Source organism: Dromaius novaehollandiae, chromosome 7, assembly GCF_036370855.1.
Source record: "Dromaius novaehollandiae isolate bDroNov1 chromosome 7, bDroNov1.hap1, whole genome shotgun sequence".
Taxonomy (NCBI): Eukaryota; Metazoa; Chordata; class Aves; order Casuariiformes; family Dromaiidae; genus Dromaius; species Dromaius novaehollandiae.
Window position 1 is genome coordinate 32,430,407 of NC_088104.1, and position 14,334 is coordinate 32,444,740.

General features: G+C 36.0%; 1 protein-coding gene and 1 long non-coding RNA gene across 2 annotated transcripts in view; one reads left to right on the top strand and one right to left on the bottom strand.

Moving 5' to 3' along the window:
* LOC135328871 (uncharacterized) overlaps positions 1-8,803 on the top strand; it is a 37,144-nt gene extending 28,341 nt beyond the window's left edge. The window contains exons 2-3 of the long non-coding RNA XR_010390022.1: positions 7,358-7,559; positions 8,546-8,803. This is a non-coding gene — a long non-coding RNA (uncharacterized LOC135328871). The remainder of the gene's footprint in view (positions 1-7,357; positions 7,560-8,545) is intronic.
* Positions 5,672-13,039, bottom strand: MSTN (myostatin). Its single transcript, XM_026097789.2, has 3 exons — positions 12,555-13,039; positions 9,992-10,365; positions 5,672-7,511 (listed from the first exon to the last, which is right to left on the bottom strand). Exons 1-3 carry the CDS (start codon positions 12,925-12,927, stop codon positions 7,131-7,133), a joined length of 1,128 nt encoding a protein of 375 aa, XP_025953574.1. The 5' UTR covers positions 12,928-13,039; the 3' UTR covers positions 5,672-7,130.
* Between the last annotated feature and the right edge of the window lie 1,295 nt (positions 13,040-14,334).

Genomic DNA, 14,334 nt, shown 5'->3' on the forward strand with positions numbered 1-14,334 from the left:
CAGTTTTGTGTAGGATCTGTTACTAGATGAATAGCTTCCTGCCTAAAACTTATAAAATGAAAATAAGCACCAATAAGAAGTAATTCACTATTGCTCTTCATATATAAAAAAGAATATATATGAAAAGAGACACCAATAAATATCCGGTTCAACAATGTTTAGGATGGAGAGAAGGTATTTTTACCAAAGAATGTATTTTTTATGTTATCTTCCTAAGGCTGCTATTTTGGTTAAATAAAAAATAAGCAATTGAATCACTACAGCATGTTTTAATGAGGGTAAAGCAGTAAGAAAATAGGTTTTTAGATTGGTGCTTCTGCATTGGGGAAAAGCCTAATTTTAATGTGTTAGAATAATTCCTGCCTAGAAGGAAAATACTTGATTATGGTAAACTTATGCTGATATTAGTTGGAGTAACTCTGCTTTCTGGCACCTCTGGACCTATAATTATTATTGAAATACTGTGGGTTCTTCCCATCTTTCTGTATAATTGAGGCATGAAGTTTAGTACCCACAAACTGATACCCTGATTCCTAAAAACTTTTGTATCCTTAAGCCAGTAAATTCAGCCAGTTTTTGTGATGCTTGCTTAAAGGCAGCCAATTCAACTGTACAGTACATAACAAACTTTTTCACCAGTGTAAATCACAAAATACAATCATCTTCTCTGAAACATCACCATATAGAATGTCACAAGTCAAAAAGACTGTAAAAGCACGAACAAATGAAGGTATATATAGAAACTGAGTTGACATAATTCTGAAGGTTCAAATCTCTGAAGTGATCAAAGGTACAGTGCTTTCCGTGCTGTTCTACCACAACGCATGAGCAATGCAGCTGAGCAGAGAACAACATCCAAATAGCGAGATGAGGTTTCACTGTATTGTGGTATGTGTCATCTATGGCAGTGAAGTAACGGGCTTTTTGGGGGGGGGGGGGGGGGCGAACACCTGCGCTATGCTCTGCTACGTGGCAGCAGCGTCACGCACAGAAGCATATAGCATAACGATGATAATTCTAGCAAGGGGGTGGATTGCTGTTTGACTTCCCCTAATACTACTGCTTGCCTGGGAAGATGATCACTTTTCTCTTAGGTGAAAAACTAATGAGGAAGATTTTTTAAAAATTTTTTATTCTATTTCTGGAGAAAAAGTCCATGAATCAATCTTAATTTCAAGCTATTAGCCACATCCTGACTAACTGTGTTTTGAATTGCTACATATTCAGATTCTTGATGCAACTGATGAAGGTAGATCTACTTTGCCAGGTCTAAAAGGTTTGGTTTAAAAAAAAAAAAAAAAAAAAAAAAAAAAAAAAAAAAAAAAGAACAAACCTTTTTTTAGAATTTTCAGTTTAAGCATTTCTGTGATAGAGGAAGTCAGAGTTTAGCAAAAGCCTCTCAGAGTGTCGTCCTGGACTTGTAAAGGAAAAGCCTTTCTTACTGATTTTGCTGCATATTTTGACTATATTATAAAACCAGTCAGAAACAACTATTTTCCTTTAAATTTCAAATCTTTATGCTCTGTTCTTTAAACTATGTAGAAGCAGGCCAACCTTTGCACATGACTACTCTGAAATGAGCATTTTACACTTCACATGATTTCAGTGTATTGTTCTGTTTGTGTTGCAGTTGTTCATCCCAGAAAACTGTCTTGGAGTTTAGCCTCCTAAATTGGCTTTTCTAAGTTTTGTGAAAGCTGTTCATCACGTGATGACTCCATAATGCTTTTAAGGATACTAGTCCCATATTTTTCTTCATATATCTCTTACAGGTCATGTTACCAGTAGAGTTTTACTGGGGACATAGGTTGCTTTTGCTACTACAAGCAAATATTACTATGCTTTCCTGTCTGACCAGATCTCACGTAAATCTTCTAGTGTGGGTCAGTGGTAATGGAGAAGACAGCACTGAGGCACTGCTTCTCCCTCTTTGCCATTCCACAGTAAAGATAAATTCAAGCTGAATCCTTTCAGCTCTTAAAAGCGGGAATGGCTTTACTGTTAAGGCCTAAAGCCAATATGTGAAATATAATGGGAAAATGACAGAGTTGAAATTAAATCTAGTTATTGACTTTTAATGAAAGTTGTTTCTAAGTGGAGAAAAGCTAGGAGTTTTTAGGATCACTGTTTACTTTGGAAATAGAATTAGAGTTAGAGAACACAAATAGCCTTTAGGTTTTACATTGAGCATGCTTGGAGTAGAGTTGGGAACTGATGCATCATAGGCTGACTCCTGGACACTAAGCTATTTCATTTTCTCTGGAAACTATTATTTTGAAATCATGCATAGTATAAATTACATCCACTTCTAAACAAAAAACATTTTTCTTGTAGCATCAAAATGAACTTAGGCAGTCAAGACTGGTAAACTTCACAGAAATATATCCAAAATGAAGGAAAAGTCATTGTGGATCTTGTCTCCTGACCTAAAGAGGGGTTCATGACTTGTTGTCATCTATATTTTCTGCAATACCAACACACAGATAGTAGAATACTCATTTTAATATTTCTTCATACTTTAAGGTCAGCCTGTGCAACCATCAGAGAGAATGATTCTGCTTAATTTATCAATACATACATATATATTAATTGAAGTAGTTTAGTGCTGAATCAGCTGTACATTCGCACTTCTCTATTGCTTTTTTTCCAAAGGATTGCTTCAACAGATGCTGGCACTATCACTTGCTTTCTGATTATTTAGAAATAGCCAAGACTGAACAGAGCTGTACTTCATCTCTGTTCTAAGTCAGAAGTTGGCCTATAGCCCTAACTTCTTCCTTTGGATCTTATCAGGGCTTTTATAAGCTAAATGAGAGAGAATTGGGGCTTTAATCTTTTCCAGAACTTGTTAATATTGTATTCTGTTGATTCAAAAGATGCTATGCATGCAGTTCAGGAGAGAGTTGTGGTTTTACTGCTTGTAGGGGGAGTTTGCATAGAAAAGCAGATGCAGAGGCATTAGTGATTTACTGAGTGGCTCTTTGCCATGCGACTTCTTATTAAATCAGTGTATACATATCTGTGATGCTAACAGGCATACTGTTGCTAGAGGTGACATTTGGGACGAAGCTAAAGTGCCAGCCCTTGGCTTACTTGGGATAATTAGAATGGGTAACTAAGGTTCTCCATAACATCTTTGCTAAATTACATAGGTATTGTACTTTTTGAAATAAACTTTTCACATAACATTTCTATTTAGTGCCTTCCATGACTTCTTATTTCCTAACTTTATTCATTAAATTTATTATTGGTGTTAGGAGCATTTGGTTATTAAGTTTGTCTAGCCCTTCATATTATAATACCCTGCTTTGTCTTGCTGTAACTTTAGCAAATATGTAACTGCCTGAGTTTTCCAAGCCTTGTCTCAGGATAATTTCTTTTTTAAGACATTTAGCCAAAAGAACTCATTTGCTTCCAAGAATGAGTCAATTCAATAATCTCACTGGTTTAAAAAGAAATGAAAAAAAAATCAAAAAACAAACCTAACATCTACAGAATTGGGGAAAGATATCTAATGTTATGAATGTGAATAGCCTCTGTTTCTTTTGAAATCTGCTCATACTTACTAAAACTGTATATCTTTGAAAAATTTCAGTTCACATATGCTTAGTAGCGATGACTTCTGTGTCAGCTGTTAAATTCCCCGGAGGCTCCCTTGGAGCATACTTGAAGGTTTTCCCCCTGAACTGCAGTTTTCAGCAGATGTGGGATGTGTTGGATCTGGTTAACGTGCAGGGGGAAAATGCTGCCCGATGAAGATGCAGCGGTGTTGCGGGGCTGCAGGAAGCTGCTGTGCAAGGGGACCTGGGGCAGACGTGTGAGCGTGAGCACAGCTGTGCAGAAACAGGGGTGGAGGTAGGGGTCGGATAATGCTGGCTCGGCACAGAGACTGGCTCAGTGTCCAAAGAGGAGCCCTAAGAGAGGAAGAAGAGGAGATGGTATCAGTGCAGAAGAGAAGTCTGGGCAGCAGAGACGAGCTGGAGGGCTGAAGTAAAACCAGGAGCAGCGAGTCACTTGGACAGGCCTGTGACACCCTTTAGGACACTGATTGTTGTCTTGGAAAGCTAGATCCTGTGCCCTTCTTAAGGGGTTGTACGCTGCTGGGTGAGGAAATGAAACTACTTTTCAGAAACTATCCCTCTTGCACATTCCTTGTTTTCTGTGTGCCTGGCTTGATATTGAGATTCACGCGAAGGACTTGCAGATGCCACTGAAGTCTCTAGGACCTGGGCCTTGAAAATATAAAGGTGTAAGAGTAAGAAATGAATGATTAGGCCTTTGGCATCTCAAATTGGTTGTCAAGAAATACATTAATTATGAATCATTCTTGTGCTAAAATCAACAAGATAGAAGCACAATGCACATTCCATGAGTAGCCACTTGTATATAGGGTCAATACTAAAAACATGTGAATCAGTTCTGTCCTATAATAATGTCAAGATTAGGCAAAATATAAAGGATGCATGCTACATAAAACTTCCATGTATAAAATTCATCTGAACCTCAAGATGGAATTCTGGTTGGAGTAGAGGTTGGAGTAGGAACTCATTTATTTTCTTTTGTTTCTGGTTTATGTTTCTTTTCACTAATACCAACAGAAGTTTTATCACTTGTGTAGGGTACAGTTATTACTAGACAGCCAATGAAATTGCTTATATAGTGGGTAACTAAATTTGCATTAGCTTTATTTTAGCTATTACGAGTAGAAGAACGTGCAGGTACAATATCAGGATTTCTGGGCAGGCCAGGATTGTGTTTAGTTTGTTAACGGCTCCAAAATCTGTGCTGTTGCATCTTTGCTTCCGTTGCCATCTGAATGACCTGGACGAAGTGGAGGTCTAACTGCTCAGTATACTGAGGAGATTTCAGATGAATTTCCCAAACAGTTTCAGGGGTTTTTGGTATACTTTAAGGCCCAGGTTGTGCAAATGCACACTGCAGATAGTTCTATGCTGCTCGTTTGAACTGTCTGGTACCTGAATGTCTCAAGTTCAAAGTCAAAGGGTAAAATGTTGGCATCCCTTGAAGTCAGTGGAAGTTTTGCTATTGACTTAAACGAACCTAGGATTTCTCCCTTAATTCTGTAATCTTGGCTTTCAGAAAAGAAGCTGCTGGGTTGTGCTTTCATTTCTTGAAGTTTCTGCTAGATGCTGTATTTTAAGTATTTTAAAAATATATTTTATTTACTATAATTGTGTTTTGTGGGAAACTAAGTTGAATATGTATTTAAGGGCCCCATACGTGCTATGTTGAACTATATTGGGAGAAGCTGAACAGGCTTGATACTTGGATACAGCTTTAACAGAAGTCCAAATGGTTCAAAAAATTCTAGAAACTCTAAAAAAAAGTTTGTTTTTTAAGTTCTGAATGTTGTCACTGAAGGAATAAATTATGTCCTTACATGAAAATAAAAAAGTAGAAAACTCAGTACAAATTATTTCCCACCCCAGCAGAAAAAATATAAGAGGGGAAGGGAAAAGAAAATCAAACATTGACATTTTACAATCATTTTACACAAAGGAAAATTTGAAAGTGGATTCTGGGACATAACACAAATGGGCATCGTACTAATATGAAGATGTTTTAAGAGTGCTTGTGTTGTCTTAACGAATGCCTATTTTATCAGTCATATTTTACATGTAAAATGAAATGGACTTTATAGTAAATAGATGTTTAATTTTGATTAACAATTTCTTATTATAAGGAAAATATACAGAATTCATGTGGAAATCAGTTTACTAGGTTTACTCAAAGATAGTACTTTGCTGCAAATTTTTAAGTATAAGAAAATGCATTGAATAGCAATCTTTCATGGTATCATCATTATTTATGGATATAACATTCAAAGTATGGAAAATCAGTTGTGGATCAAAATGACCATAAAAACAGTAACCCAAAGAACCTTATAAACATGTCAACACCCATCATTTATCCACAGGTGGCTCATACCAATGTAAAAAACATATAAAATGTACTATAATTCTCAACATATGGTTTACTTCGTTGCATTGTTCATTATTTTACCTACATATTACTTGTGTTAAAATCCAGGAAATCATATTATGAAGAGAAGGCTATTTATTAAACTAAAGTACAGGTTAACTTCATTCTTTTCTTGCCACGAACATATACCAACAGTGATTAAAAAATAAACATTTATTTACAAAATATTGATGCATACATATTACACAAGTCAGCTATATCAAAGTTTTTTTTAACAATATCTGTAGCAACCAACTATTTGCATTGGTTTATCGTAGTGCAAATGGTAATGTTGCAAAGGCAGATTATAATGTGGGATAATAATTTCAATGTTAGACTTCTCTGCTGCCTTTTGTTTTACTACATCTAGAAAAGTATTCACTTTCATTTAAAAAATATCTGTTTCTTGCGAATGTTGAATAGTGTTGTACCTGAGGAGAGGGCAAATTCATTATTATTCTAAATTCTTTCAATTAGATAACTGTATTTACTCAGCCTGCTTACATAGCACCATTGCCATTGATTACTAACATACTAATGAAAAAAAGGAATGGAAACACACTGAATACACTATACCATCTCCAATTTCAGGATTTGTCCATTTATGTGGAATTTCATTTTATACATTTCACAATTCTGCACTATATATTCAAGTGTTTAAGGACAATTCTGGTGGTGTTGTGTAGTGGTGTATATGTTACCAGTATATATTTTCCTGTAAATACAATATTAAATGAAGCTGTGAAGAAATAGATTTAAAAGCCCACTCCTTCTGTTCTCAGGTGACAGGAGCTTGCTTTTAATTACCAACACATGTTGAAACCTGCATATAAATTTGTGTCTGAATGACTGAATATTGATTCCCTCACAATGTAAGAAATTTCATTTGTTAAATCCGATGATTTTGATTGTAGCTTTTCTTTTTCACTGGTTAAAAGCCAGCCATTAGGTATCTATATTGTCTTTTAGTTCACATTCTATAGCTTGTGTACTAAATCGGTTCTGTACGATAGCCTGTCATACGGCATATTGGATGTCGGCAATGCCTAGTGTACATGATTTCACAGTTTCAAAGACTGATGAGGGGATGGATGTAACTCTTTTTGGTAGCTTCCACGATTTATGAAGTAGTGGATCTAACGATGATCTCATGAGCACCCACAACGATCCACTACCATAGCTGGTATCTTTCCATATATTATTTGTTCTTTTCCATTGAAATATAGCATATTTATCGGGGACATCTTGGTAGGTGTGCAGCAGGGGCCTGCCGAACCTCTTGGATTTGCTTGGTGTACAAGATGAGTGTGTGGATATTTTTGTAAAAATACAAATTCACATTCTCCAGAGCAGTAATTGGCTTTGTATCTTTTAGGTGCTATAATCCAGTCCCATCCAAAAGCTTCAAAATCCACTGTCAGCGGGTAGCGACAACATCGGGATTCTGTTGAGTGCTCATCACAGTCAAGGCCAAAGTCTCTGCGGGATCTTTTTGGTGTGTCTGTAACTCTGACCTCTAAAAATGGATTCTGTGAGGAGAGGAAATGGAACTTGAAATATTACTGAAGTAATTATGAGTAAGTTCAGTAAAAACATGAAAATAGATAATATCTCAGATATAGATTGTATCAAATCAGTATTCTCCAATAATGTTTATAAATCTTTCCGAAGTTCTACCCCTCAGAGAATTTTTTCTTCTTTGAATTTTCTGCTACATTTGACCTCTTCTTAAGGATTATTCCTCTTTTTCATGCTGAGGACCAGATTTTACCTGATGTTCCTCTGTAAGGAGCTATAATTTCTTCCTGTAATTATCATCTCAATGCTAGCCAACATCACCTCTGTTGACTGCTAAAAGACAGTTTCAGCAATGTGGAGGCTGCTGGATTTTTTATTGCAAAATTTTTATTTAGCCTTATAGAAAGAGCTATTTTCTTCTATAGAACCCCCAAAAGGAAGGAAACAAACAAAAAAACTCCAAGAACTTTTAAAGGGCAGGATCTGACTGCTGCTGGTCCCCCTTTTGTGAGTCCTTCTGAAATTCCTTTCATAAAAATTGTGTTCAGTGCAGGTTTTGAGGGAGGGTGCTTTTCCAGCCAAAGGAGGACAGAAATTGCTCCATAATTGCTAACTGCTTCAGATGATTTAAATGGTAGTAGAAAAGAATGTTTCACCTGTTAGTACAGGCTACTTTTACTCCACAGCTTTCATCTCTGCTAGCAGGCTGAATTACTGTACAGAATTTGCATGGGCAGCTAATGTTTTGGCTTCTCAAAGAGCCTCGTGGCCAAGAATGTACTTTTGGCAAATATCTGAGCCACATGCTTTGTACCGAAGGTGTGTCTCCACAGTCACCAACTGAGAATAGAAAAAAATTACAACCTTTACAGTCACAAGCTTGAAAAACTTCTTGAAGTTTCCTCCTTTCTATATTAATTTCAGTGTGGTGTGTTTATTTGGCACATTGTTGGCTTGACCAGATTGTTGTGTTTCCATGACCAGGAACTGCACAACACTGTTCCCCAAGAATGAATAACAGCCCAGCTAACTTTGTGCTGTACAGGTTTCTCCCTTCCAGGATGCCCACCTTTATGCCTACAACTCCTCCAGTGCTGCAGAAGATGCCCTGCGGCTCAAGAGCAAGGGAAGATGAACAGTGCAGGAGGTGGAGAAGAGGACCTGAGTGTAGTGGCTGCAGGAGAAGACCTGCTGCTGGCTGGTGAGTACCCTGCTGCCCACAGGGTGCTATGGCTCAGCCCCTCTGCTGAGGGGCAGGAGGGAGAGGGGGCTATCCTGGGCAGCAGAACAGGCCGCAAGGAACGTGAAGAAGGCGCATTTCCTTTTACATTAACTGCATGTACATATGAACCTGCACTGCTGTCTAGTCAGGTTGTTTTTACAGATGATACAGATTATCAATATGTGTGAAAACATGGCATTAAATGTTCTAATGGATGGAGGTAGTAGGGACATCCCTTATTGTAAGACTCAACTGGCCTGTTTCAATTATGAGAGATTCACCTCTATAATGGACCTATAATTAAGATATCACAATGTTTTCTTTCTTTAGGTTCTTTTAAGTCTATTATACTGCTAAGAAACTAAGCATTACATAGATGCATGAACAGCTTTTTCTACTGCAAGATATTTTGTTCAAAAGCAGGAATTTCTTGGTTGTAATTGTTTCAGTAATGTACCTGGGTTCAGGAATTTTTACAGGTTGAAGACAATTCGTGATTTGTGGAAATAAAAAACAAGGAAAACACTGTAGTTTAACTGGTAAACTTCAGATTTAATTTCTTCATTTATGCTTACAAAAAGAAACCAGATAGCTATTTTATGTTCTAAAGCCAAGATCTTTTTCATCGTTATGTACCACTGATTGTATCAAGCAGACTTTCTCTATTCAAGCACTTCTAGTAGGTGGAATGATACATTCTATCACTTTGTAAGAGGTACATAATTTAAGACATTATGAAAAAGATCTGTTCTCACCTGCATAAACATACACAATTCTCATTTTTGTCAATAGAAGATATATGCACACAGACTTAAGGAGAAGCTCTCTCCTTTGAATGCAGAAAAGCTTTGTCAACGATATTTGAGGCAACAACAAGTGAGAACCTAATGGCTATTTTTTTTTAATTCATACAAAATGACTTATTAAGCAGTATTTGAACTTTTTTTAAACTCTCAAATCTGAAAACAATGTTGCTTCAGCAGTACCATCAATCAGTAATTACAAAAGCATTTTCCAGTTAATGCCTCTCAACATCTCTCTGAAGTAATGTAACTGTCTCAATTTTTCAAATATGGAAATGGAGACCTAGGAACATTATGTGATTTTGACATGATTAGAGAGCAAAGAATTGAAGGAACTGGGTTTACAGAACTTTTATCTCCCACTCCCACTGTAATGCTTCCATTTTCTCCATTTCTTAAAACACAACTTAAATTCTTTCCAATAAAATGCAAGAAGTTTAAATGGGATTTTTCTAATTAAACTTACCAATCCATCTTCACCTGGTCCTGGGAAAGTTACAGCAAGATCTTGTCCATTCTCATCAAAAGCTTTTATTTCGATGCCTAAATTGGATTCAGGTTGTTTGAGCCAATTTTGCAGCACTGTCTTCACATCGATACTCTGCCAAATACCAGTGCCTGGGTTCATGTCAAGTTTCAAAGATCGAATTCCAGTATATCTTGTACCGTCTTTCATGGGTTTAATAAGTCTCAGGATCTGCACAAACACTGTTGTAGGTTTTTGGACTTGTCTCAAGTATATCCACAATTGGGCCTTTACTACTTTGTTATATTGTATTTTAGAGCTAAACTTAAAGAAGCAACATTTTGGTTTTCCCTCCATTTGTACAAGAAAATCAGCTATAAATGAATGGAAAGAACAGATTACTGAACAGGGAACATAAAGAGATATGCATATATAAACCCAGTTTTTTTTTCCAGACTGTGTAGGACATATTACAAAATGTTATAAACAGAATATCAGTAACAAAGTATATGTAACATAATTCATTTTCTGAGTTTTACGCTCTAAAGCAAATTTAATGGATGTCAAGAAAATCATTATGCTGTCGACTGAAAGTAACATAATGTGATAAGGATTCCATGGTCTTTTTGTAAACAGACTAAAATGAGATTTGATTAAACATTTTCTAAGTAGATCTAGCTGGTCCATTAAACTCTGTAGGCTATTCATTTAGAAGTGTGGACAGGCTGAAATTCAAAAATGTTCAGGAATCATGGAAAGAAAGAAGCTGTGGTGGACTCAGTCCTCAGCATTCCCAGAGCTCTGATTAGCTGTACGAGCTAATCAGACCTGTAGACGGACTAATGAAGCTGCAAAAAAATCTCTTCCCCTCACAAAAATTACCTGGAGACAGAGCATAGCCTATTCAACTATGCAGTGACTACTACCAACTCATTTCTGGTATTTATCTCCTGATTACCTCTGTAAAACATGCAGAATAGCACCTTTACATCAGCTGACTCAACATTTATGTGATCTTCCAGATATTTCTAATTTAGTAAATAATGTTGGTGTGCTACATATCATATAAACAGAGGCAGCTATTGGCAAGCACTTTACATGAGTCAACACTAATTTCTTTTCTCAGTGGAAAAAAGTATAATTAGTGTTACTCTGAGAATCATCTTTTCTTCTCACTTGAACAATATCATAGGAAGGTTATTTGCAGGGCAATGTTCTTGTTTCCTGTAGCCCATGATACAGCTATCTTACCTACTCATGACAGTATCTTTCCATGGTAGGATAAAATGAGTAATGCTAATCTTAAATGGTGCAGAGCTTTGAGATTCATAAACCTTTTCTTTAAAGATAACTGTTTCTTAGTACATGTAAAATAGTTTAAAGGCTTTTTATGCAAAGTATGAAATGAACTGCAAATTAACAGATCAATGAAACATAATCTCTTTTCAGTCACTGTGATTATGTCATGGTTCAATAAAAAAAGCTATAAAAGCTTGGACATAATAGACTGGAATAAAACTGATGGCAGACCTCAACTACAGCACTGTGGTAGGACTGCAATAATATATTGCTATTAAGTACCCATCTTACTAACTAAAGTTAAAAGTTTTACATATAAAATTAATTTTTAATTGATGTGTACATTTTTAGCTAGCTACAGCAGCTGATTTTATTCTAGAATGAGTATTGTAATGATATCTGTTACGGGTAACAAATCTGTGCCTTATATGTCCGGTTGTCTTTTTCCTTTTTGACATCATATTCATAAGTGTTATTTAAAAAAACCAGCTGCCATAGCCAAATAGTTTAGCTGATGAAGAACATAAGATACTATAGTATTAGCTGTGCAAAAGATACTTGATAGGAGTCATAGCAGATGTTTAGCACTCAGAAGATAACTTAGAATCTGCTCATTCAGTAAATGCCTTCATTCTTCCTTGGCACAATTACTGGAGCTGATTGCTATAACATGGACATTTTAACATTTAAATCTGTTGCACACATACTTGCTTTAAATATATAGTTTAAACTCAGAGGTGGGTGGTGCTAGTTTATGGGATCAGCAGAGAAGCAAGAATTTAACTCTATACTTGCACTTGCTATAATGTTTGCAGTTAAGTAGCTCTAGTGCTCTAACTTGTATTTCTAATTTCTGTTGCTCTTAAAAATATTGGTGAGTGAAACGTTACTCAGAGAAAAGTAGTTATCTCATTATCTGCACTGGTGCTTTATCTTTGTGATAGGCAATGCATTGAATCCTGCAAACAATCAAGTTAACTAAACTGGAAATCTCACATTGCTTTCTAAGGCAATTGACAAATTCTAAGTGCTACAGGCATACATATTATAAGGAGCAGAAAAATGAACAGTAAAACAGAAGATCACAACAAGGTCATTTGAACCTGACTCAAATTTAAAAAAAAATATGCTCTTCTCCCTCCCTCTAACACGCTTCAGCCAGCAGCCTGTTGGGAGAGACTGAGAAGGAGTTCAGTTGCTCTACAGCACGGAGACAACTTTTTCAGTGGAGCAGCATGATAGGGAAAGCAGCAGGGTTACTTACACTCTGTAGGCATTGTGATAATAGTTTCAGTTGTGGCATGATAGTCATCATCTTCCAAAGAACCATCGCTACTATCATCTCTCTGGACGTCATACTGATCAATCAATTCCTGTAGCGGAGGAGCTTTGGGTAAAAGTTGTTTAATAACATCCCTGCTAATATTAGGAGCTTGTTCCAGGCGCAGTTTGCTGAGGATTTGAATTTTTATGGCTTCTATTCTGGAAGATTTTGTATTCTGTCTCCATGTACAAGCATTGCACAGTCCATCTTTTTCAGCATTCTCTGTTGGCTGACTGCTATCATCAAGAGCCACCGGATCAACTGAAATCAGCATGAACAGGTAAATATAAACATAGATTGCTACCTTTTGCATGGTCTCACATTCAGTGCAGCTTTTTTTCCTTTTCCTTTTTTTTTTCCTCCCCCTTTCTCTTTTTCTTTTAGTACTGAACAGATCTGTAAAAGCAAATGCAATCTGAGAGACAGCTTGCCACACTGGTGTACCTTATATATTCCAAGGGGGCTTTTATACTCCAACTTTGATTAGGCTCATGTCGTCAAAACCAATGATTGGTTGTTGTACCAACAATGAATCTAGCTGTCAGAGGTTAAAGCCCTGTCTATCATAAGTCACTAGACAGCATTTAGTTACAGCCAAGGGTGAACTGATTTATCTGGTCACTTCATAGAGGATATGCCTTCGCATACTGAAAGGATATATTTCCAGTATTATAGGCAGCAGTACTGAAAGACAGCACTATCATTTTTAAATATATACTGACTGTATGTTTTTACTATTAATCAAGGCAGAGCTTTTGCTAAAGTTGCTTAAGACTTCTGTCAGTATTTTTGATTAGAAGTTTGCATTTTCTCTCTCTTTTTTTTTTTTTTTTTAATCCCAAGAGATTATTATTAGCAGGCAGGAAAATACTTTATAAATACACTGCAAAACACTAATTTATTTTGCTCAACAACTAGAATACATTCAGCAGTTTATAGTTCAGAAAACCTTAATAGGGGAAAAAGTCTAAAGTACTACTGAATATTTTGTACGTATATTCTTAAAGTAAATTCATTTCTACCTGTTTGTTCCTTTAGTATATATAAAAATCAGTAGTACATATCCTTTACTGAATGGTGTGAACTATTAACTATGTAAAATGAATTCATCTCCTCTTAATGCCTTTCATTAGGTCAGCAGAATCCTCAGCAGTAAATCAAATACTGGGAGAACTTTAGTAGAAAAGGTATTTTTTTAAGGAATATCGTTAGCTACTCATATTATACAGAAATAGTCCAGTTTGCTTTCCACATTATCAATGAAAGTACTGAAAGAATTAAAACGTTTAAATCTGTACTATGAATATATCATCTTTTTCCATGACATCTTTTATTTCAGTTAAAATATCTTTGTTTTATGCCAACTTAGTGATGTCTTCCTGTGCTTCTTTTGCTTTCTACTGAAATATGTGTAAATTCTCTATATTCTGCTTATATTTTAGAAGTACAGCTTTAATATGCTTTCTGCTTTAAAGTAGATGGCATGTCTATATCTGCAAGCAAGTCTTAATAAAAGAGATACAGCTAGACATGATTTTACAGTTTATGGTTTATAAAAGCATACAGCAATATAGCTCACATCTGATGCAGTGTTAGCAAGGATTTTGGCATTCATACTTTGTTTGGAAGGTGGCTCTTTTTTTTTAATTTTTTTTAACAGTAAACATAAATCCTGGAATTAGATATGCCATAGTTTGCCGAAGTTAGGACCGAATTGACA

Excerpts from the sequence above, each read along its gene's own strand:
- MSTN (XM_026097789.2), bottom strand. The coding sequence starts at position 12,927 with ATGCAAAAGGTAGCAATCTATGTTTATATTTACCTGTTCATGCTGATT. Across the intron at positions 10,366-12,554 it reads TATCACAATGCCTACAGAGT|CTGATTTTCTTGTACAAATG; the intron begins GTAAGTAACCCT and ends ATTCATTTATAG. Across the intron at positions 7,512-9,991 it reads GACCAGGTGAAGATGGATTG|AATCCATTTTTAGAGGTCAG; the intron begins GTAAGTTTAATT and ends CTCTCCTCACAG.